The sequence below is a fragment of the Sinohyriopsis cumingii genome, chromosome 10, assembly GCF_028554795.1.
Source record: "Sinohyriopsis cumingii isolate HCF-2022 chromosome 10, ASM2855479v2, whole genome shotgun sequence".
Classification (NCBI taxonomy): Eukaryota; Metazoa; Mollusca; class Bivalvia; order Unionida; family Unionidae; genus Sinohyriopsis; species Sinohyriopsis cumingii.
Window position 1 is genome coordinate 111,571,362 of NC_142970.1, and position 27,392 is coordinate 111,598,753.

Sequence of the window (27,392 nt, forward strand, 5' to 3'; positions counted from 1 at the left end):
CTTAGGGAGGCTTTAGATAAGGCCCATGATACATCCGCTGGGCCTGACGAAATACATTACCAGTTTTTAAAACACCTTCCAGAATCATCTTTAACATCTCTTTTGAAACTCTTCAATGATTTATGGATTACTGGTAATGTACCAAAAATCTGGAAAGAAGCAACTGTAATACCAGTCCCCAAACCCGGTAAAGATAGCGAAGACCCCAACAGCTATCGACCAGTTGCACTCACAAGCTGTGTGTGCAAAACAATGGAACGAATGATCAATTCTTGGCTTGTCTGGTATTTGGAAACTAACAATTTAATATCTCCTTTCCAAAGTGGCTTTCGATATGGCCGGAGCAACAATGATCATCTGGTTAGACTAGAAACATTCATTCGCGATGCATTTATTAAGAAAGAACATTTAGTAGCGGTTTTCTTTCATTTAGAAAAGGCATATGACACGACATGGAAGTACGGGATACTAAATGACCTGAACGATCTAGGTCTAAAAGGCCGTCTGCCCGCTTTCATATCCAACTTTCTCTCCGACAGAGAATTCAAAGTACGAGTGGGCTCTACCCTCTCAGATCTGCACGAACAAGAAATGGGTGTGCCCCAGGGCAGTATTTTATCTGTGACGCTCTTTAACATCAAAATTAATAGCATCACCAAGTGTTTCACTCCTGGTGTGGATTGCTCGTTATACGTTGGTGATTTTCTAATATGTTATCGGTCAAAGCACATGCATACAATTGAAAGACAACTGCAGTAAAATATAAACAAAATTCAAAATTGGGCCAATGCAAACGGTTTCTAATTCTCGAAATCAAAGACGGTATGCATGCATTTCTGTCAGTTACGAAAACATCACGATGAACCGAACCTCACGCTGGATGGAACACCTATTCCAGTTGTTGAGGAAACCAACTTTTTAGGTATAATCTTTGACAGAAAACTGACCTTTATTCCACACCTAAAGAACTTAAAAGCTAAATGCTTAAAAGCACTTAACCTACTTAAAGTAGTAGCGCACACTGACTGGGGTGCTGATAGAAAAGTCATCCTAAATTTATACAGAACGTTTATTCGCTCCAAACTAGACTATGGTTGCGTTGTGTATGGTTCTGCCAGAAAATCGTATCTTAAAATGCTTGATCCAATTCATCATCAGGGAATAAGACTGGCTCTGGGAGCATTTAAAACATCCCCGTGTGAAAGCCTTCTAGCTGAGGCGAATGAACCACCGTTATCGCATCGTAGAGAAATGCTTTCCGCACAGTATGCTCTCAAATTAAAATCAAACCCTCTGAATCCTGCTTTTTCGGCTGTTTTTCAACCTAAATACAAAACTTTATACGAAAATAAACCAAACGCCATACCTTCCTTTGGCATTAGAATATCATCCAGCCTTGACACTGCAAATATAGATCTTTCAAAAATTCAGAAAACATCCATCTCCGACACACCACCCTGGCTAATTAAACAACCAAAAGTACGTTTTACGCTACACGATGGGAGAAAGTCCGAAACAAACCCTTCTATCTTCCACAGCTCTTACCATGAACTCCTCACCGAATTTAAAAACTACACCAGAATTTACACTGATGGATCAAAGGATGAGGAAAACGCTGCTGCAGCCTTTGTTTGTGGAAATCACACAACGCAAGTTCGCTTACCAAATGGAGCATCAATTTTTACAGCCGAAATCAGAGCAATAGACCTTGCTCTGCAACATATAGAAAAGAACCGTATTTCAAACTGTATCATCTTCTCCGACTCGCTATCAGTACTCCAGTCACTACACAATAGAAAACTGGAGAACCCATTATTGAAAAACATACTTGTAAAAAATACCGAGCTGAGTGTCTCCCACAATATAATATACTGTTGGTTACCTAGCCACATTGGTATTAAAGGTAACGAAAAAGCAGATCGCGCTGCTAAAATGGCCCTTTCTCAAGAACCATCTAATTTTAAAATACCATATACTGATTTTAAACCTTGTATCAGAAAGTTCTTACGTCAGAAGTGGCAGGCATCATGGAATGATGCTGTAAATAACAAACTTCACGCAATCAAACCGACGCTAGGAGAATGGACTCCTTCCTACAGAACCATTCGTAGGGAGGAGGTAGTCATTGCAAGAATCCGAATTGGTCATACTTTTATCACCCACACCCACATGCTAAAAGGTGAAGACCCACCAGAGTGCGTTTCTTGTAATGAACCATTCACTGTCAAGCATTTTATGATAGAGTGCTTTGACCTACAACCTACGCGCGATCGTCATTACATTGTGCATGACATGAAAGAACTTTTTGATAATATAAACATCACTCGTATTATAGAGTTCTTGAAAGCCGTAAATATTTACTCTAAACTCTGACTTTTATGCTCTCACCTTGTGCAGTTTTATGCAATATATATACCATCCCATTTTAATACCTATTCATCATTTTTACATCTTCCGTTGAGCGGGAACCTTTATTTTGCACCGTTATCATCTTACCGTTTTTTAATTTCAACCATTTGTTCTTTTATATCGCTGGTCGATATAGGACCTTTTATAAGTTTTAAAAGATTATACAAATAACACTTTGTTTGGCGCTAAATAGCCTAACAGTGCCGATGCGCCGTTAAAAATAAATAAATCAATCAATCAATCTTCCACAACTCTTACCATGAACTCTTCACCGAATTTAAAAACTACACCAGAATTTACACTGATGGATCAAAGGATGAGGAAGAGGCTGCTGCAGCCTTTGTTTGTGGAAATCACACAACGCAAGTTCGCTTACCAAATGGAGCATCAATTTTTACAGCCGAAATCAGAGCAATAGACCTTGCTCTGCAACATATAGAAAAGAACCGTATTTCAAACTGTATCATCTTCTCCGACTCGCTATCAGTACTCCAGTCACTACACAATAGAAAACTGGAGAACCGATTATTGAAAAACATACTTGTAAAAAATACCGAGTTGAGTGTCTCCCACAATATAATATACTGTTGGTTACCTAACCACATTGGTATCAAAGGTAACGAAAAAGCAGATCGCGCTGCTAAAATGGCCCTTTCTCAAGAACCATCTGATTTTAAAATACCATATACTGATTTTAAACCTTGTATCAGAAAGTTCTTACGTCAGAAGTGGCAGGCATCATGGAATGATGCTGTAAATAACAAACTTCACGCAATCAAACCAACTCTAGGAGAATGGACTCCTTCCTACAGAACCATTCGTAGGGAGGAGGTAGTCATTGCAAGAATCCGAATTGGTCATACTTATATCACCCACACCCACATACTAAAAGGTGAAGACCCACCAGAGTGCGTTTCTTGCAATGAACCATTCACTGTCAAGCACTTTATGATAGAGTGCTTTGACCTACAACCTACGCGCGATCGTTATTACGTTGTGCATGACATGAAAGAACTTTTTGATAATATAAACATCACTCGTATTATCGAGTTCTTGAAAGCCGTAAATATTTACTCTAAACTCTGACTTTTATGCTATCACCTTGTGCAGTTTTATGCAATATACATACCGTCCCATTTTAATACCTATTCATCTTTTTAACATCTCCCGTTGATCGGGAAGCTTTATTTTGCACCGTTACCATCTTACTGTTTTTAATTTCAACCATTTGTTCTTTTATATCGCTTGTCGATATAGGACCTTTTATAAGTTTTAAAAGATTATACAAATAACACTTTGTTTGGCGCTAAATAGCCTGAAAGTGCTGATGCGCCGTTAAATAAACAATCAATCAATCAATCATTGAAAGCTGTAAATATTTACTCTAAACTCTGACTTTTATGCTATCACCTTGTGCAGTTTTATGCAATATATATACCGTCCCATTTTAATACCTATTCATCTTTTTTACATCTCCCGTTGATCGGGAAGCTTTATTTGCACCGTTACCATCTTACCGTTTTTAATTTCAACCATTTGTTCTTTTATATCGCTGGTCGATATAGGACCTTTTATAATTTTTAAAAGATTATACAAATAACACTATTTGTTTGGCGCTAAATAGCCTAAAAGTGCTGATGCGCCGTTAAAAAACAATCAATCAATCAATCAATCAGTTATTCATTGTGTTAGTTTTCCCATACCATGTGCGTGTGTGTGTTTTATATTGTTAACGTAACTTTATTTTTGTTTTCGTGATATCGCTATGGTGTCTGCAGTGGGGAAGTTTATAGTGATCTTGAGCACTGGAGGATCATACCACAGACATGTGGAATGATCTCCCACCCAGTCACATTATCCTGACACCATTCTGACCAGTCCAAACACTAACTTCTTAATGCTGAGCGCCAAGCAGGCAGGTGCTAGTACCATGTTTTTTAAGTCTTTGGTAAGACTCGGCTTGGGTTCGAACCCGCGACCTCCCGTATCCGAAGCGACGTTCTACTCATTGGGCCACATTAGTGAAAATCTAAAGACTCAACATAATTAGCAACTTCTTAGAATACATTTCCTTACGAGGCAATGCAACACTGAAGTTTTGATAAAAGTTAAGATCGTTGATTTAATATCTTGATGGAAGTTGAAAATTAATAAAATAAATCATGAAATTTAACATTTCATTATTATATGTGTCAAGTACTGATTGACTGGATACGAACCTGGTTTGTTCTGTTCTATTTTCAGTCCGATTGTCAAAAGGTCGTACTTTAATAGGAAACCAGTAATGTATGCATGCGCACGTGTGTATGGTCAGGTAAATGTTGTTTTAATTCGCATATATAATTACATGACGAAAGATGTTCGACTTCAGTGCCGTATCTCTAAAATGCACGTTACATTTGATCCATTTAACCACAAAGGAAGACGCCTGTACAATGGTACACGTGTATGTCGCGTTTACAAGTTCCCATTAATGCATACTGTTTCAGTATGTCTCATATTGGTGCTAGTATGCAGCTGTTTTTAAGATATAAATATTTAAATATTATTTTGATTAAAGCATGCCTTCTGAAACCTGTTTGGGAGATATGCATGGCCTGTCTCATAGTATTATTAAGGCTTATATTTCTGCCAGAAATGTCATTTCGCTATCCCCTTTACATTGTCCTTCACAACTATGTTTGACATGGTCATGCATTTGTCATGGTCATATATATCTATGACGAATATTTATTCATATATTTTTGTCTCTCTCTCTCTCTCTTAAATGTTATAAACAACATGTCAACGCGGTTGAAAGCTTACTTAATTACTGTACGTATTTGATGTGTCGTATATGTTCTGTAGGTAAAGATCAATACCTCAAAATAATTTGCATCTTAGAATGGAGCTTGTACTTTTTACCTCGGAAATTTCACACACAGTGATTTCAGTTTGTAAAAATAGCCATATCGACAAGACGAACTGGCGTATTGGAATTCAGCGATCTTCTCCCTGTTATTGTTCTTACTGAACACCATGTACCAAGCGCTAAATTTGTTTATCTGAATATGGATTTGCATTCCAATATTTAGTTACATTTGTTGATAATCCTGCAGACTGTATAAATCATATTATCAAATTTGATGAATCTTTCTATAACAGTATCATACAGAAATTGCCTGCATTTAATCACCGGTACATATAACCTGAATATTTTGAGACGAAAATTCCAAGGAAACTACCCCCACCCCCACACGTTACCTAACGTCGATGAAGTATTCTTACATGTAATTCATGTTTTAACAACTAAATAGAGGGATATATGAAGGAAAGTGACTGTTTCTTATATTTTGCTTTGCGCATAAAATTACACTGTTCGGTTGATGTGGTGTTATGCATCTACAATCTAAAAAGGTTACATATATATTTATATTTTTAAAAAAATGAATCAGTGATTTGTTTTATTTTGTTGGTGTTTTGTGTTTTTTTTGTATTATGCATTAGTGATTTTATTACCCTTTTCTGATTCTGGTGTGCTAATCGACAACAAAATTAACAAAAGAGAGAACATATGTTTATTTCAATGTCATTTTTACGAACAAATCAAAATTTTTTGAATGACAGTTTCGAACATTTAATCATATATTTGAATGCATTATGTTCATTAGAGTTATGGTGTTGAAAACAGCAGCACTGGTTGATTTTATTTATATTACATGGATAACACATTTCCTTAGTGTGTGTATATATATATATTATGTTGGTAAGTATAATTGTATGCATGTATTGACGGAAAGAGCAATACAAAAACTGCTGTTCCAAACGACGAGAGCCACCTTTAAAACTACACATTTTATACACAAAAATTAACTGAAAGGAAAACAAAATAGATATAAATGAATATTATTGGTTTCAACACATTCGTTTGGGACACACACAGACACACACACACACACACACATATATATAATGTGTGTATAAAAGAGTTTTACTTAAAGCTGATTTGAAAACAATATAAAAGGATGACAGAAAAAATATACAAAATTATTACTGTACACTCGTATTATAGTTGATTACATCGAAACATTGCATAGTAAGGGAAGTGAAAATAAAAACTTTTTTGCATATGTCGTGACTACGTGTCACAAAGCGGGACTCCGTACTTTTAGTACAAGCGCCATACAAGTGTCCTTTGCGGTACACTGTTATGCATGTTTAACAATGTCGCAAAACACCTAATTTATCGGACACGGATATTAATTTAAGCATTGCCTTCTGAAACTATTTTTGTTTAAATATGCACGACCCTTCTCGTACTGTATAAAGGGTATGTACTTTGTCAGAAATAGTTTTTCGCTATAATCGTACCATTATCCTTGGCAACTTTGAGATTGAAATATACCTACTTTTATCTACATATATGTGCAAACTTTACATATTATTTATGTTTGTTGTCGCTTAAACATTAGTTGCATTTCTAAACTTGATATAATATCTATCCTGAGATTTGCACCCTGACACGGAAATCACTGTCAAGGGGTTATATTATTTGTCTGTCCACCAGGCTTGAATGGTGAGGCAAAGTAACCCTTTGACGGATTTTCTTGTCTCGGTGCAAACCCCAGGCCTTGTTTATTACCCGTCAGATTATTATTTGAATAAAAGGATAAGCCTGTCAAATGTACGCCTTAATATGTTTTTGCAACAATCGTTTGCAGTGTTTAATTACTCGGTTTCCATCAATTCTTCAGAGATTACATCTTTTGGCTGAAGTCCTAGCGACTGTAATACAGATCCAATTGGCGTCACAACCGTATATTCATTCAGCAAGCCAATTGCAAGTCCTATCAATGAAAGCCTTTGGTCATCTTCAACAATGTACACACCTGCTCCAGAGTCCCCTGCACTGAAAAAAGGAAATCTGTTGTTTTCTACCATGTACTGGCCCTTCATCACCACACCATTCAATCCTTGCCAGGTCATTCCTTCCGGTAGAAATAATGGATGGTACGGATCGTTGTTGATTCTTATCATTAATCCCTCTAAAGCAAGAGACCCTTTCTTCAAACCTGTTGATTTCCCACATTTGATTACTCTATTACCATGTGAAATAGGAAAAGGTATTTGGGCCATCACTCTCCCTTGTTGGAAACTTGGAGGTTTGGCGAGATCAAAACCTTAAATAAATGAAGGAGATTTAATCTCAATACAGCCTAATAGTTCCCGGTAGTAATTTGGGAGTCACTAATTAAGTAACTTTAAATAAATTGAGCAACATAACGACACTAGTAATACCATAGAGATGACTCTGTCAAAATGAGACTTTTGGGCAAAATAAATTTCTTGAATATATTGAAATTTTTAAACAGATTGAAAGATCTATTTTTCTGTTGGCTGAACTATTATTCTATAGTGGGGGAGTGAAATAGTAGTCACCCATTATACAAGAACTGAGGACCATGTTATTATCCAAGCATTCCTTTTACGACCTTTTTGCATCGATGCAATCATCTGAACGCTTTTGCTGTAATCATTAAAAATATCTGCATTCAAGAAATGTGACAGATTTCAACTGAATTAAAATTGAATCTAAATTATCCGTTCAACTCTTATACTTTCGCAGGTATAATATCTTGTATAAACACACATGTTTACACACATTACCTGAGTCAGTGACTTCCTTTGAATTAAACCACACGAATTCTGTAGGCGCTACACCCCTGTGCTCGACCTTGACTAGGGCTGCATCCACACCTACTGGTCTGGCTGGGTCAAACTCTATATTCACAACTGTACCGCATGATATCGGTGTTGAATTTAAATCGCCATACGCTGGCTGAACAATCTTTTTGTTTAAAACGGCTCGTTTTTCTAGACCTACGACATGTGCACATGTAATGAAACCCAGTTCGTTTAAACCCAGTCTGACAAATGGGCCAATGGTTCCTGAATAAATACTGTTTTCTCTACCAACGCTGCAACCCATTCTTAGTACGTCATTGTGATCAATCGGTCGACGGTTGGCATTCTGCGGTTGTGCATACATTCCAAATGTGAAGAATCCTTCACGAACATCAGTGGAAAGAACTTTATTCCCTAGCACAAGTGTCTTTGGAAAGGGATTTTCCCCTACGGGTATGACGCCTTTCATTCTACAGTACAAAACAATTGAGGAAGTTTTCTCTAGACCTCTTCTTTTGGAGGATGTGACGGAACTAGCGCTAATGGCTTCTAAATTGGTGTGATATTTAAATAGCTCCTCACCATGCGCTTCAATCAAAATGTTTGCTTTGACTCTGTCACTGGGTGAGATGGATGTATGATAATATTCATCACTAATGCAGTTATGAAATGGCTCCCTTTCAATCCTGTCATACTCCTGGTACAATACTGGTAAGCCTAGATGGGAATCAAGTATTGTTTTAAGGTTGCCCTTGTGTAAGCAAACAAGACATACTTCATCTTTATTATCACCTCGCGTATTTATGCCTCCCCAAACAAAGCAATCTTGGTTGCTGAGCTTATGTTTCAAATTTGCTCCCGCAATATTTAAAATTTTTGTTTTTGCCGGCGCGTCATGGGTCTGTAAAATATATTTTAACGAAGACCTCAGGATGTCATCACTGTGGGCTCCTGATTGCAAGGTGCTCAGCAAATCGGTTTTGCATATTTCGAATAAAGCCATGAAGATGTTTTTCCTCATTTCCGACAGATCCTGCCCTAACAGGTAAATGAAACTGAATGAATACTTGGCCAAGAATAACAAAAATGCATATAAGCGACATCATTTGCTTATTATTACAACTTCATTTCAGTTCAGTATTTACTCTGTACGTTCGAACGACACGTTTCTTAAATATGGTTGGAGAGATGATTGATGCAACGCATTGTCTTTGTTTACCTCGAACAGTGATTTGAACTATTCATTATTAAGGCTTAGTAAGACAGCAGAACACATAGGAAATTTAAAATACATTTATGCCTTTACTGTCTTTGTAGGAACGTTATCTGTGATTTTAAACAGATCTTTAAGAACAATTGTCAGTAAACATAATGCAAAAATGTGTTCTTTACATTGTAATATTGACTACATGCATGTCGTTACTCTATAAAACACTCCAATAGTATGTATTAAATAGTTTCTAGCTAACTGGCTAACCATACTTAATTTAGAATACGATACTTGTATGCAATGGTATTATTTCTTTCAGATTTTGTAAATGTTGTACATTTTAATTAAACCTATTTAGCATGAAAATCATTGATTGAAATGTTCAGTTGACGTGGGGTATATCACAACAATATCTATTTCTTAGTACCTAAATAAATTCCATCAGCAATTTTTCCCATCCTAACCGACCACGGCTCATGTAGGTTGAATGTAACCACTTAAGGCGTTTTTCAAGAGAAATGAAGTGATGTTTGTATGGATTTGGGACACATCCTAATTCTTACCTTCCTGTATTATGCTTTCCAGTCGCGTTGAAACTGTTTGTATTGCAAGGGCGTGGTCGCTTGATTCTAGTAGTTGTCGAGTTATACGCTGAATTTCTTCCAAGGATTTTTCGGAAATGATCGCAAGCAGTATATCAACTGGTTTCACAATGATGCCTGCAAAAATACCCTTAGTATATTTAAAATTAAGTAGACTTTATTTAAAATTTCACAATTACATTTCCATAGCCCATAGGATTAAAATTGAAACGAAAACGAAAATATTCTTTGCTTAGATTATGCAGGATCAAGTAACTACAAATAGACCTATACAATGAAGAGATACAGGTACAATTTTTTTTCTTTTTATAAAAGGTGCAAAATCGTCCTACTCAATGTTGAGGTGATTCCGTTGCTTGAAAAAAGAATAACGTTTTCTGTACAAACATTTATATGTATTATATGCATCTCACGTTTGTGGACGGTAACAAAAAGTATACTAAGTAAATTAATGTCGCCACAGGAAAGACTTAACACCAAGCAGCATTATTTGCTTTAAAAGAATTGATAATATAATCTCCTCTAACTTGTTTGCATGGTTTTAAATTGACATCGCTTCTATGATGGTTTGATTCGTCTCGTCTACTTTCACAATTTCTCCATATTTTAGATGAGTTATCCTTCGGATATTAAATAACAGACAAAACAGCTTTATGAAATACACATTAAATACGATCATATTTTGTTGGAGGGAGTCTCCTAAATGCTTCCTTAGAGAAAGTTTTAGAAAATCGGGTGATAAAATACTTACCCACTGTTGTGTGAAGGATGTAAAGAAAACGATGAACAAATGCGAAATCAATTATATGGAACTATAATTTTATATCTGCATATGTAGGAATACGGTGATATAATATTGTAGTGGTGATATTATACTAACGTTACATTTTAGGTCTAACCACACAATAATATAGCCAAATTGCTTCTGAATCATCCGCAACCGATATATGTATATTCCTCCGTCACTAAATCTATTCAGTAGCTTTATCACAAAACTATCCCCCTGCGGGTCCGGGGTTGTAGAATTGGCCCGACGTGCCTTGCTACGTATCGTAAAAGGCGACTAAGTAGAGGCAACCTGTTTGCCGTGGGTTGCGTCCCGTGTCGGGGGAGGAAAGGATCCTAGTAATTGAGCAGAGGCTTTCCATGCGATACACTACTTTGGCCTCTACTTCTCTTAGACGGGTGGTCGGGATGGGTCCGGTTCTGACAAATCGGCTGGTCACGCCGAGCCCTAGGAAATCTTTATTTCCTCTCTCACCTCTTTTATCTTTCTCCTTGTATCTCTCTCGATACCACCGTTTCCCCTATATTCTATTCCTTTATCTTTCCCTTTTCCAAGTCTTAGAATCCCCCTGCGGGTCCGGGGTTGTAGAATTGGCCCGACGTGCCTCGCTACGTGTCGTAAAAGGCGACTAAGTAGAGGCAACCTGTTTGCCGTGGGTTGCGTCCCGTGTCGGGGGAGGAAAGGATCCTGGTAGTTGAGCAGTTCCCTGCAACACACTACTTCGGCCTCTACTTCTCTTAGACGGGTGGTCGGGATGGGCCCGGTTCCGACAAATCGGCTGGTCACGCCGAGCCCTAGGAGGTCTTTATTAACTTTCTCACCTTCTTTCTCTCTCTCCTTGTATCTCTCTTGATACCACCGTTGCCCCTATATTCTTTTCCTTTATATTTCACTTTTCCAAGTCTTAGAAGGCTTCCTAGAAGGCGGTGGCTTAACGGGTCAATCGGGGGGTAATTTTACCGACCTTAGAAATTGGCGACTTCAGGGTCATTCAAAGGTAATTTTATCAACTGAGTATGGCATCTGTGTATCCCTGACACTTGAAAAGTGTCCCCTTGTTGGGCTCCTTGGTGGGTGGGGAGCACGGGTGCTGAATTTTTAATCTAGCCATCATGGATAATTCCAAAAAAAATCAAAATAAAAGATCGAAACCCTTATCAGAGTCTGACGATGAACCATGTAGTGTGGAGTCATTTCCACGCTTCATGGTCATACAGTCAAAAGATGCCACGAAACCGCTTGCCGCCCTATCTCCATTTGTCATCGAAAAGACTATCACAGGATCGATTGGCACACCTAAAAGTGTTAAAAAGTTGAAATCGGGTTGTCTTCTTATTGAGTGTGAGCGACGAGGTCAATCAGACAATATCAGGAAAATGAAAACGTTCTTTGATATCCCAGTAACCTCATTCGCTCACACCACACTGAATACGTCCAAAGGCGTGATTCGCTGCCGTGACTTGGCTGGAGTCACCGACGCTGACATCATCGAAGGAATGAAAGATGAAGGTGTCACTGCAGTCCGACGAATACGTATTAAACGTAATAACAATCTGCAGGACACCAACACCATTGTACTCACCTTCAACAGGCCAACTGTACCCAAAGTGGTGAAAGTTGGCTTTTTGCAAGTAAAGGTAGAGATTTACATTCCCAACCCCCTTCGGTGTTATAAGTGTCAAAAATACGGCCATCACGAAGACCGCTGCTCCAAGAGCCAAATATGTGGCCGATGCGGAGACAATGCTCATCAGGAATCTGATTGTAGAGCAACTCCGCATTGTGTCAACTGCGGAAAAGAGCACCACGCAAATTCCAAGGATTGCGATACCTGGAAACAGGAGAAGGAAATTCAGAGGGTAAAATACACAAATAATATTCCCTATCCAGAAGCCAGAAAAATTGTACAGGCAAAAACAGCCCATCCTGGCCCATCCTTCTCCACTGTAGTGAAGAGCAATCCTAAAACAACGAAGGACGCTCAAACACAAACAGAAGCACCCGATTCAACACCAAATTCAAACACCCCCCATTACCAAGCACAGAAAAACACGGCATCTACTCAGACTACATTTAATAATACCCAACAACCTAAATCACCAAAGAATAAAAAATCTCACGGAAACAGGCAACAAAAGGGGTCAGATGACCCCATCAAACTTTATAACAGGTTTGGAGACATCGAGAGCATGGATGCAGAAGAATCTGCTCCATGCGCCCAAGGGAACTCCAGACCTACAAACAAAAAATTCACTCCCGTACTTCCTCCAGAGAAATAAAAAAACAAATTCCGTCTGCGAAAGGTCTAACCTAGCTCCACAATCTTTAATTTAAATTTATAATGAAAAACACTATCATACAATGGAATTGTCGAGGACTTAAAGCAAATTACAATGATATTCTCCTGCTTTTAAACGAACATGATCCTGCGGTACTATGCCTTCAAGAAACCTTCTTGAAAGATACAGACAATATCACATTTAAAAACTACTCCCTGTTTAACACCTGCTCTCCAAATGTTGACAGGGCATCAGGAGGAGTTTCTGTTATTGTGAACAACAGAGCTCCTCATAGTTTCATTACTTTAAACACCAATTTACAAGCCATTGCTGTAAGCGTCACTCTACATCGAGTGATTACATTTTGCTCTATTTATTTACCACCAAACACTAACCTAGTACCAAACGAACTCGATAATCTTGTTCAACAGCTTCCCGCACCCTTTGTTTTACTCGGGGATTTTAATGCCCATAACATTTTATGGGGATCGAATCATGTAAGTGACAGAGGTCACAAAGTTGAAGACTTTATTTCTAGACACGATCTGTGTCTATATAATACCAAAACACCTACATATTTACACCCAGGCACGGGTACATACACATGCATCGATTTGACAATTTGTTCTCCTTCGCTGCTTTTGGACTATGAATGGAAGGTCGCTGATGACCTTCACAGCAGCGATCACTTCCCAATCTCCCTTGTAAATCATAACTCTACAATTGATGAAGTAATTCCACAATGGAATTTAAAGAAGGCCGACTGGGCCAAATTCGAAACACTCTGTAAAACCAGGCTGAATGAGGATACAGTTTTCAATGTTAACGACCCCATTCAGCATTTTACATCTATTTTAACCGACATTGCAGAAGAATCTATCCCCAAGTCCTCAGCAAACTGTAAAAGAACCCTAAAACCTTGGCTCACTAAGGAATGTAAGGAAGCCATACGGCAACGCCGAGAAGCCTTGAAAAAATTTAACAATCATCCGACGCCCGAGAATTTAAGTAAATATCGTATTCTCCGGGCCAAAGCTCGCCGTACAATCAAAGAAAGTAAACGAGCATCATGGATGAAATATGTTTCCTCTTTAAACTCTCGTTCCTCAATTAAGAAAGTTTGGGACACGATCCGAAAAATAAACGGAAAGAGAAAACACAATTCTTTCCGACATCTAAAAGTGAACAATAACAATCTTAGCTCAAAACGTGACATAGCAAATGTTCTTGCTGATACATTCTCTAAAAATTCGTCATCATCTAATTATTCCGAAGCCTTCCAAAAATTGAAAACTCAAAAAGAAAAGTCACGTTTAAAATTCACATCCAACAACTCGGAAAGCTACAACCAGCTGTTTTCACTATCAGAACTTATGGAGGCTTTAGACAAGGCCCATGATACTTCCGCTGGGCCTGACAAAATACATTACCAGTTTTTAAAACATCTTCCAGAATCATCTTTAACATCTCTTTTAAAACTCTTCAATGATTTATGGATTACTGGTAACCTACCTAAAATATGGAAAGAAGCAACAGTAATACCAGTTCCCAAACCCGGTAAAGATAGTGAAGATCCTACCAACTATCGACCTATTGCACTCACAAGCTGCATGTGCAAAACAATGGAACGAATGATCAATTCTCGGCTTGTATGGTACCTGGAAACTAACAATTTAATATCTCCTTTCCAAAGTGGCTTTCGTTATGGACGGAGCACCAACGATCATCTGGTTAGACTAGAAACATTCATTCGCGATGCATTTATCAAGAAAGAACATTTAGTAGCGGTTTTCTTTGATTTAGAAAAGGCCTATGACACAACATGGAAGTACGGGATACTAAAAGACCTGCACGATCTAGGTCTAAAAGGCCGTCTGCCCTCTTTCATATCCAACTTCCTGTCCGACAGAGAATTCAAGGTACGAGTGGGCTGTACTCTCTCAGATTTGCACGAGCAAGAGATGGGTGTGCCCCAGGGCAGTATTTTATCTGTGACACTTTTCAATATCAAAATTAATAACATCACCAAGTGTTTGACTCCTGGTGTGGATTGCTCACTATATGTTGATGATTTTCTCATATGTTATCGGTCAAAGCACATGCATACAATTGAAAGACAACTACAGCAAAATATCAACAAGATTCAAAATTGGTCTAGTACGAACGGTTTCAAATTCTCGAAATCAAAAACTGTATGTATGCATTTCTGTCAATTACGACGACACCACGATGAACCTAAACTCACGCTGGACGGAACACCTATTCCAGTTGTTGAGGAAACAAAATTTTTGGGTATTATCTTTGACAGAAAACTGACCTTTATTCCACACCTAAAAAACTTGAAAGCCAAATGCTTAAAAGCACTTGACCTACTTAAAGTAGTAGCACACACTGACTGGGGTGCTGATAGAAAAGTCATCCTGAATTTATATAGAACGTTTATTCGCTCCAAACTAGACTATGGTTGCGTTGTGTATGGTTCTGCCAGAAAATCGTATCTTAAAATGCTTGATCCAATTCATCATCAGGGAATAAGACTGGCTCTGGGAGCATTTAAAACATCCCCGTGTGAAAGCCTTCTAGCTGAGGCGAATGAACCACCGTTATCGCATCGTAGAGAAATGCTTTCAGCACAGTATGCTCTCAAATTAAAATCAAACCCTCTGAATCCTGCTTTGTCGGCTGTTTTTCAACCCAAATACAAAACTTTATACGAAAATAAACCAAACGCCATACCTTCCTTTGGCATTAGAATATCATCCAGCCTTGACACTACAAATATAGATCTTTCAAAAATTCAGAAAACATCCATCTCCGAAACACCACCCTGGCTAATTAAACAACCAAAAGTACGTTTTACGCTACACGATGGAAAAAAATCCGAAACAAACCCTTCTATCTTCCACAACTCTTACCATGAACTCCTCACCGAATTTAAAAACTACACGAGAATTTACACTGATGGATCAAAGGATGAGGAAAAGGCTGCTGCAGCCTTTGTTTGTGGAAATCACACAACGCAAGTTCGCTTACCAAATGGAGCATCAATTTTTACAGCCGAAATCAGAGCAATAGACCTTGCTCTGCAACATATAGAAAAGAATCGTATTTCAAACTGTATCATCTTCTCCGACTCGCTATCAGTACTGCAGTCACTACACAATAGAAAACTGGAGAACCCATTATTGAAAAACATGCTCGTAAAAAATACCGAGCTGAGTGTCTCCCACAATATAATATACTGTTGGTTACCTAGCCACATTGGTATTAAAGGTAACGAAAAAGCAGATCGCGCTGCTAAAATGGCCCTTTCTCAAGAACCATCTGATTTTAAAATACCATATACAGATTTTAAACCTTGTATCAGAAAGTTCTTACGTCAGAAGTGGCAGGCATCATGGAATGATGCTGTAAATAACAAACTTCATGCAATCAAACCAACTCTAGGAGAATGGACTCCTTCCTACAGAAGCATTCGTAGGGAGGAGGTAGTCATTGCAAGAATCCGAATTGGTCATACTTATATCACCCACACCCACATACTAAAAGGTGAAGACCCACCAGAGTGCGTTTCTTGCAATGAACCATTCACTGTCAAGCACTTTATGATAGAGTGCTTTGACCTACAACCTACGCGCGATCGTTATTACGTTGTGCATGATATGAAAGAACTTTTTGATAATATAAACATCACTCGTATTATCGAGTTCTTGAAAGCCGTAAATATTTACTCTAAACTCTGACTTTTATGCTATCACCTTGTGCAGTTTTATGCAATATACATTCCGTCCCATTTTAATACCTATTCATCTTTTTTACATCTCCCGTTGATCGGGAAGCTTTATTTTGCACCGTTACCATCTTACCGTTTTTAATTTCAACCATTTGTTCTTTTATATCGCTGGTCGATGTAGAACCTTTTATAAGTTTTAAAAGATTATACAAGTAACACTTTGTTTGGCGCTAAATAGCCTAAGAGTGCTGATGCGCCGTTAAAAAAAAAAACAATCAATCAATCAACCTTCAAGAAACCTTCTTGAAAGATACGGACAATATCACATTTAAAAACTACTCCCTGTTTAACACCTGCTCTCCAAATGTTGATAGGGCATCAGGAGGAGTTTCTGTTATTGTAAACAACAGAGCTCCTCATAGTTTCATTCCTTTAAACACCAATTTACAAGCCATTGCTGTAAGCGTCACTCTACATCGAGTGATTACATTTTGCTCTATTTATTTACCACCAAACACTAACCTAGTACCAAACGAACTCGATAATCTTGTTCAACAGCTTCCCGCACCCTTTGTTTTACTCGGAGATTTTAATGCCCATAACATTTTATGGGGATCGAATCATGTAAGTGACAGAGGTCACAAAGTTGAAGACTTTATTTCTAGACACGATCTGTGTCTATATAATACCAAAACACCTACATATTTACACCCAGGCACGGGTACATACACATGCATCTATCTGACAATTTGTTCTCCTTCGCTGCTTTTGGACTATGAATGGAAGGTCGCTGATGACCTTCACAGCAGCGATCACTTCCCAATCTCCCTTGTAAATCATAACTCCACAATTGATGAAGTAATTCCACAATGGAATTTAAAGAAGGCCGACTGGGCCAAATTCGAAACACTCTGTAAAACCAGGCTGAATGAGCATACAGTTTTCAATGTTAACGACCCCATTCAGCATGTTACATCTATTTTAACCGACATTGCAGAAGAATCTATCCCCAAGTCCTCAGCAAACTGTAAAAGAACCCTAAAACCTTGGCTCACTAAGGAATGTAAGGAAGCCATACGGCAACGCCGAGAAGCCTTGAAAAAATTTAACAATCATCCGACGCCCGAGAATTTAAGTAAATATCGTATTCTCCGGGCCAAAGCTCGCCGCACAATCAAAGAAAGTAAACGAGCATCATGGATGAAATATGTTTCCTCTTTAAACTCTCGTTCCTCAATTAAGAAAGTTTGGGACACGATCCGAAAAATAAACGGAAAGAGAAAACACAATTCTTTCCGACATCTAAAAGTGAACAATAACAATCTTGGCTCAAAACGTGACATAGCAAATGTTCTTGCTGATACATTCTCTAAAAATTCGTCATCATCTAATTATTCCGAAGCCTTCCAAAAATTGAAAACTCAAAAAGAAAAGTCACGTTTAAAATTCACATCCAACAACTCGGAAAGCTACAACCAGCTGTTTTCACTATCAGAACTTATGGAGGCTTTAGACAAGGCCCATGATACTTCCGCTGGGCCTGACAAAATACATTACCAGTTTTTAAAACATCTTCCAGAATCATCTTTAACATCTCTTTTAAAACTCTTCAATGATTTATGGATTACTGGTAACCTACCTAAAATATGGAAAGAAGCAACAGTAATACCAGTTCCCAAACCCGGTAAAGATAGTGAAGATCCTACCAACTATCGACCTATTGCACTCACAAGCTGCATGTGCAAAACAATGGAACGAATGATCAATTCTCGGCTTGTCTGGTGTTTGGAAACTAACAATTTAATATCTCCTTTCCAAAGTGGCTTTCGATATGGCCGGAGCACCAATGATCATCTGGTTAGACTAGAAACATTCATTCGCGATGCATTTATTAAGAAAGAACATGTAGTAGCGGTTTTCTTTGATTTAGAAAAGGCATAAGACACGACATGGAAGTACGGGATACTAAATGACCTGAACGATCTAGGTCTAAAAGGCCGTCTGCCCTCTTTCATATCCAACTTTCTCTCCGACAGAGAATTCAAAGTACGAGTGGGCTCTACCCTCTCAGATATGCACGAGCAAGAGATGGGTGTGCCCCAGGGCAGTATTTTATCTGTGACACTTTTCAATATCAAAATTAATAACATCACCAAGTGTTTGACTCCTGGTGTGGATTGCTCACTATATGTTGATGATTTTCTCATATGTTATCGGTCAAAGCACATGCATACAATTGAAAGACAACTACAGCAAAATATCAACAAGATTCAAAATTGGGCTAGTACGAACGGTTTCAAATTCTCGAAATCAAAAACGGTATGTATGCATTTCTGTCAATTACGACGACACCACGATGAACCTAAACTCACGCTGGACGGAACACCTATTCCAGTTGTTGAGGAAACAAAATTTTTGGGTATTATCTTTGACAGAAAACTGACTTTTATTGCACACCTAAAAAACTTGGAAGCCAAATGCTTAAAAGCACTTGACCTACTTAAAGTAGTAGCGCACACTGACTGGGGTGCTGATAGAAAAGTCATCCTGAATTTATATAGAACGTTTATTCGCTCCAAACTAGACTATGGTTGCGTTGTGTATGGTTCTGCCAGAAAATCGTATCTTAAAATGCTTGATCCAATTCATCATCAGGGAATAAGACTGGCTCTGGGAGCATTTAAAACATCCCCGTGTGAAAGCCTTCTAGCTGAGGCGAATGAACCACCGTTATCGCATCGTAGAGAAATGCTTTCCGCACAGTATGCTCTGAAATTAAAATCAAACCCTCTGAATGCTGCTTTTTCGGCTGTTTTTCAACCCAAATACAAAACTTTATACGAAAATAAACCAAACGCCATACCTTCCTTTGGCATTAGAATATCATCCAGCCTTGACACTACAAATATAGATCTTTCAAAAATTCAGAAAACATCCATCTCCGAAACACCACCCTGGCTAATTAAACAACCAAAAGTACGTTTTACGCTACACGATGGAAAAAAATCCGAAACAAACCCTTCTATCTTCCACAACTCTTACCATGAACTCCTCACCGAATTTAAAAACTACACCAGAATTTACACTGATGGATCAAAGGATGAGGAAAAGGCTGCTGCAGCCTTTGTTTGTGGAAATCACACAACGCAAGTTCGCTTACCAAATGGAGCATCAATTTTTACAGCCGAAATCAGAGCAATAGACCTTGCTCTGCAACATATAGAAAAGAACCGTATTTTAAAGAGTATCATCTTCTCCGACTCGCTATCAGTACTCCAGTCACTACACAATAGAAAACTGGAGAACCCATTATTGAAAAACATACTCGTCAAAAATACCGAGCTGAGTGTCTCCCACAATATAATATACTGTTGGTTACCTAGCCACATTGGTATTAAAGGTAACGAAAAAGCAGATCGCGCTGCTAAAATGGCCCTTTCTCAAGAACCATCTGATTTTAAAATACCATATACTGATTTTAAACCTTGTATCAGAAAGTTCTTACGTCAGAAGTGGCAGGCATCATGGAATGATGCTGTAAATAACAAACTTCATGCAATCAAACCAACTCTAGGAGAATGGACTCCTTCCTACAGAACCATTCGTAGGGAGGAGGTAGTCATTGCAAGAATCCGAATTGGTCATACTTATATCACCCACACCCACATACTAAAAGGTGAAGACCCACCAGAGTGCGTTTCTTGCAATGAACCATTCACTGTCAAGCACTTTATGATAGAGTGCTTTGACCTACAACCTACGCGCGATCGTTATTACGTTGTGCATGACATGAAAGAACTTTTTGATAATATAAACATCACTCGTATTATCGAGTTCTTGAAAGCCGTAAATATTTATTCTAAACTCTGACTTTTATGCTATCACCTTGTGCAGTTTTATGCAATATATATACCGTCCCATTTTAATAGCTATTCATCTTTTTTACATCTCCCGTTGATCGGGAAGCTTTATTTTGCACCGTTACCATCTTACCTTTTTTAATTTCAACCATTTGTTCTTTTATATCTCTGGTCGATATAGGACCTTTTATAAGTTTTAAAAGATTATACAAATAACACTTTGTTTGGCGCTAAATAGCCTAAAAGTGCTGATGCGCCGTTAAAAAATAAACAATCAATCAATCAATCATATCTTAAAATGCTTGATCCAATTCATCATCAGGGAATAAGACTGGCTCTGGGAGCATTTTAAACATCCCCGTGTGAAAGCCTTCTAGTTGAGGCGCTAAATAGCCTAAAAGTGCTGATGCGCCGTTAAAAAACAAACAATCAATCAAAAACCAGAATTTACGCTGATTGATCAAAGGATGAGGAAAAGGCTGCTGCAGCCTTTGTTTGTGCAAATCACACAACGCAAGTTCGCTTACCAAATGGAACATCAATTTTTTCAGCCGAAATTTGGATTTGGATTTTTTTTAACGTAGCTTTAACAATTTTTCAGTCATATCGCTACGATGTCTGCAATGTGGCAGCTTATAGTGATGTCTAGCACTGGGGCATCATGCCGCAGACATGTAGCATGATGTCCCACCCAGTCACATTATCCTGACACCGGGCCGACCAGTCCTAACACTAATCTCTTAATGCTAAGCGCCAAGCGAGTCAGCTGTTAGTACCATTTTTGTAAGTCTTTGGTATGACTCGGCCGGGGATCGAACCCACGACCTCCCGCATCCGAGGCCGACGCTCTAACCACTAGGCCACCGGAGTGGTCTTCAGCCGAAATCAGAGCAATAGACCTTGCTCTGCAACATATAGAAAAGAACCATATTTTAAACAGTATCATCTTCTCCGACTCGCTATCAGTACTCCAGTCGCAACACAATAGAAAACTGGAGAACCCATTATTGAAAAACATACTCGTCAAAAATACCGAGCTGAGTGTCTCCCGCAATATAATATACTGTTGGCTACCTAGCCACATTGGTATCAAAGGTAACGAAAAAGCAGATCGCGCTGCTAAAATGGCCCTTACTCAAGAAACATCTGATTTTAAAATACCGTATACTGATTTTAAACCTTGTATCAGAAAGTTATTTCGTCAGAAGTGGCAGGCATCATGGAATGATGCCGTGAATAACAAACTTCATGCAATCAAGCCAACTCTAGGAGAATGGACTCCTTCCTACAGAACCATGTGTAGGGAGGAGGTAGTCATTGCAAGAATCTGAATTGGTCATACTCTTATCACCCACTCCCACATACTAAAAGGTGAAGACCCACCAGAGTGCGTTTCTTGCAATGAACCATTCACTGCCAAGCACTTTATGATAGAATGCTTTGACCTGCAACCTACGCGCGATCATTATTACATTGTCCTTGACATGAAAGAACTTTTTGATATTATAAACATCACTCATATTATAGAGTTCCTGAAAGCCGTAAATATTTATTCTAAACTCTGACTTTTATGCTATCACCTTGTGCAGTTTTATGCAATATATATACCGTCCCATTGTAATACCTTTTCATACTTTTTCATTAACATAGAACATTTACATCTCCCGTTGATCGGGAAGCTTTATTTTGCACCGTTACCATCTTACCGTTTTTAATTTCAACCATTTGTTCTTTTATATCGCTGGTCGATATAGGACCTTTTATAACATTTAAAAGATTATACAGGTAACACTTTGGCGCTACATAGCCTAACAGTGCTGATGCGCCGTTAAAAATCAATCAGTCAATCAATCAACACAATAGAAAACTGGAGAACCCATTATTGAAAAACATACTCGTCAAAAATACCGAGCTGAGTGTCTCGCACAATATAATATACTGTTGGTTACCTAGCCACATTGGTATTAAAGGTAACAAAAAAGCAGATCGCGCTGCTAAAATGGCCCTTACTCAAGAAACATGTGATTTTAAAATACCGTATGCTGATTTTAAACATTGTATCAGAAAGTTCTTTCGTCAGATGTGGCAGGTATCATGGAATGATGCCGTGAATAACAAACTTCATGCAATCAAGCCAACTCTAGGAAAATGGACTCCATCCTACAGAACCATGCGGAGGGAGGAGGTAGTCATTGCAAGAATCCGAATTGGTCATACTCATATCACCCACTCCCACATACTAACAGGTGAAGACCCACCAGAGTGCGTTTCTTGCAATGAACCATTCACTGTCAAGCACTTTATGATAGAATGTTTTGACCTGCAACCTACGCGCGATCGTTATTACATTGTGCATGACATGAAAGAACTTTTTGATGCTATAAATATTACTCGTATTATAGAGTTCCTGAAAGCAGTAAATATTTACTCTAAACTCTGACTTTTATGCTACCACCTTGTGCAGTTTTATGCAATATATATACCATCCCATTTTAATACCTATTCATCTTTTTTACATCTCCCCTTGATCGGGAAGATTTATTTTGCACCGTTACCACCTTACCGTTTTTAATTTCAGCCATTTGTTCTTTTATATCGCTGGTCGATATAGAACCTTTTATAATTTTTAAAAAGATTATACCAATAACATTTTGTTTGGCGCTTAATGGCCTCACAGTACTGATGCGCCGTAAAAAAAATCAGTCAATCAATCAATCAATCAATCACAAAACTATTCCACTAGACTTGGATGTTGAGACATTGTTATGAGTGTACGCATGTTTGCAAGTGTGCATTTTTATGAGCGTGCGTGCATGAGTGTATCAATCAAAATATCTTTTATCTCTTGCCGTGTAGTAGGTGTCCTCTTGGCTTAAATGTAGAGACTCAAAATATATCTCTTGTTCTGTGTTCCTGTTTAGTATATGTAACCAGCATGTGTATATTGAAAATGCATGTAATATTTCGCGAATGACACAATGGAGAAGTACACAGTCTTTCGATCGTATTAGATAGCATTCACGGTTTAAATATTTATGTTAAGAAAGATAGGAAATTAAAACAAAAATAGATTTATATATTCAATATGACATCTGCACAAAGCCTTCATTTTCTGATCGATGCAAAATGCTTTTGGAAACATTCAAGCAAATTTTAAAAAACCGTGGATAGTAATCTTACTCAATATTGACAAACAGAAAACTTTCATGTTTAAATCGATACAAAACCATTTAAGATACAGGTTCAAACAAACTGAGTAAGAATTTGGAACATAATCCTAATCAGTAGTGACGTGATTCCGTTTCCTCGAGAAAAGAATTGTGTTTTCTAATCATTGTCAATAGTGGACAAATATTTCCATGGAATCAATGGATATAACGTTTTAGGACTTTACCGAAAAGTTGAATGCGCAAAATAATGTCGCCACAGGAAAGAAATAAAACCAAACATATCATTATTTACCTCATAAAAATGTCGTAATTTAGTCTGAATCCATTGCTTGGTTTTATATTTACATCGCATCTTACTTCATTGTATGAATTTAAATTTCCATTGTTTAGATCATGGTTTAGTAGATCTCATCTGCATGCAAATTTCTCCTGTTTTTAGATTACTTATCATTCGCAGATTAGATTACAAACAAAACAGATTTGTGTGTTAAATATTTTAAAGTCGATTATGTATTTTTTGTTAAATGCTTACTTAGTAAAGTTTAGACAATCTACACCTTGTGTTGTCAAGGGTATAATGGAAAAGGACAAAATATCAAATTATGAGACTAGAATTTCATATCAGCTTATATATATATATATATATATATATATATATATATATATATATATATATATATATATATATAATTTAAGACATCATAGACGTGATATTATACTAACGTTACATTTTAGGTCTGCCCGCCATAAAAATATAACCAAATTCCTTCTGAATCATCAGCAACCGATATATGGATCTCCCTTCTTCACTAATGTATTTTATAACTTTATCGCAAAACTGTTCCTCCAGACTTGGATTTTGAGAGATTGTATGCATGTTTGGATGTAAGCTTTCTTTGTATATGCGGTCATGAATGAGTTTATGAAAATATATATCTTTTACTGTTTTCCTGGTTAATAGATGTCATCAGCATGTGTATGATTAAAATTCATGCTTTATCTCGCCAATTACACAGTAAATGTGGTCCAGGTCTTTCTCTGATATTCTTTAATAGCTTTCAGTATTAAAGTCTGTTTCAAGAAATGTCGAGAATAAAAACACGCATACACTTATCGAATCAATAGCTGCATGTACACAATGCCTTGACATTATGATTCATACTTTAGGATACATATTCAAACATACTTTAAATGAAAATGTGGAACATCACTCGATACTGAAGTGATTGCATTGCCTCGAGAAGAAAATCGTGTTTTATGGACATTGTCATTAATGGACATATTTCCATATAATCGATGGTTATAACGTTTCTTCCCCCTGCGGGTCCGGGGTTGTAGAATTGGCCCGACGTGCCTCTCTACGTGTCGTAAAAGGCGACTATGTAGAGGCAGCCTGTTTGCCGTGGGTTGCGTCCCGTGTCGGAGGAGGAAAGGATCCTGGTAGTTGAGCAGAGGCTTTCCCTGCAACACACTACTTTGGCCTCTGCTTCTCTTAGACGGGTGGTCGGGATGGGCCCGGTTCCGACAAATCGGCTGGTCACGCCGAGCCCTAGGAGGTCTTTATTAACTTTCTCACCTTTTTTATCTTTCTCCTTGTATCTCTCTTGATACCACCGTTGCTCCTATATTCTATTCCTTTATCTTTCCCTTTTCCAAGTCTTAGAAGACTTCCTAGAAGGCGGTGGCTTAACGGGTCAATCGGGGGGTAATTTTACCGACCTTAGAAATTGGCGACTTCAGGGTCAATCAAAGGTAATTTTATCAACTGAGTATGGCATCTGTGTATCCCTGACACTTGAAAAGTGTCCCCTTGTTGGGCTCCTTGGTGGGTGGGGAGCACGGGTGCTGAATTTTTAATCTAGCCAAAATGGAAAATTCCAAAAAAAATCAAAATAAACGTACGAAAACTTTATCTGACTCGGACGACGAACCATGTAGTGTGGACACATTTCCACGCTTCATGGTAATACAGTCTAAAGATGCCGCAAAATCCCTTGCTTCACTCTCTCCGTTTGTGATCGAGAAAACAATTACAGGCTTGATTGGTACGCCAAAGAGCGTCAAAAAAATGAAATCGGGTTGCCTTCTCGTGGAATGTGAGCGACGAGGTCAGTCAGACAATATCAAGAAAATAAAAACTTTCTTCGATATTCCAGTGACCTCATTCGCTCACACCACACTGAATACGTCCAAAGGCGTGATTCGCTGTCGTGACTTGGCTGGAGTCACCGACGCAGATATCATTGAAGGAATGAAAAGTGACGGTCTAACTGCTGTCCGTCGAATACGTATCAAACGTAATAATAACCTGCAGGACACGAACACCATTGTACTCACCTTCAACAAGCCAACTGTACCCAAAGTGGTCAAAGTTGGCTTCTTGCAAGTGAAGGTTGACATCTACATTCCAAACCCCCTTCGATGTTACAAATGTCAAAAATACGGCCTTCGCGAAGACCGCTGCTCTAAAACCCAAATATGTGGCCGATGCGGAGAAAATTCTCATCAGGAAGCTGACTGTAGAGCAACTCCGCATTGTGTCAACTGTGGAAAAGAGCACCACGCAAATTCCAAGGATTGCGATACCTGGAAACAGGAGAAGGAAATTCAGAGGGTAAAATACACAAATAATATTCCCTATCCAGAAGCCAGAAAACTTGTACAGGCGAAAACGGCCCATCCTGGCCCATCCTCCTCCACTGTAGTGTAGAGCAATCCTAAAACAACGAAGGACGCTCAAACACAAACAGAAGCACCCGATTCAACACCAAGCTCAAATACCCCTCATTACCAATCACAGAAAAACACGGCATCTACACAAACTACATTCAGCAATACCCAACAACCTAAATCACCAAAAAACAAAAATAAATCTCATGGAAACAGGCAACAAAAGGGGTCAGATGACCCCATCAAACTTTATAACAGGTTTGGAGACATCGAGAGCATGGATGCAGAAGAATCTGCTCCATGCGCCCAAGGGAACTCCAGACCTATAAACAAAAAATTCACCCCCGTACTTCCTCCAGAGAAATAACAAAACAAATTCCCTCTGCGAAAGGTCTAACCTAGCTCCACAATCTTTAATTTAAATTTATAATGAAAAACACTATCATACAATGGAATTGTCGAGGACTTAAAGCAAATTACAATGATATTCTCCTGCTTTTAAACGAACATGATCCTGCGGTACTATGCCTTCAAGAAACATTCTTGAAAGATACGGACAATATCACATTTAAAAACTACTCCCTGTTTAACACCTGCTCTCCAAATGTTGATAGGGCATCAGGAGGAGTTTCTGTTATTGTAAACAACAGAGCTCCTCATAGCTTCATTCATTTAAACACCAATTTAGAAGCCATTGCTGTAAGCGTCACTCTACATCGAGTGATTACATTTTGCTCTATTTATTTACCACCAAACACTAACCTAGTACCAAACGAACTCGACAATCTTGTTCAACAGCTTCCCGCACCCTTTGTTTTACTCGGGGATTTTAATGCCCATAACATTTTATGGGGATCAAATCATATAAGTGACAGAGGTCACAAAGTTGAAGACTTTATTTCTAGACACGATCTGTGTCTATATAATACCAAAACACCTACATATTTACACCCAGGCACGGGTACATACACAAGCATCTATCTGACAATTTGTTCTCCTTCTCTGCTT

General features: G+C 38.3%; 1 protein-coding gene across 1 annotated transcript; it reads right to left on the reverse strand.

Annotated features, from left to right (window-relative positions):
• Positions 1–5,949: 5,949 nt before the first annotated feature.
• LOC149791030 (uncharacterized) lies at positions 5,950–26,409 on the reverse strand. Its single transcript, XM_089972922.1, has 4 exons — positions 26,052–26,409; positions 9,847–10,002; positions 8,056–9,111; positions 5,950–7,568 (listed from the first exon to the last, which is right to left on the reverse strand). The coding sequence occupies exons 1-4, from the start codon at positions 26,392–26,394 to the stop codon at positions 7,117–7,119; spliced, it is 2,007 nt and encodes a 668-aa protein (XP_089829048.1). The 5' UTR covers positions 26,395–26,409; the 3' UTR covers positions 5,950–7,116.
• Positions 26,410–27,392: the final 983 nt, after the last annotated feature.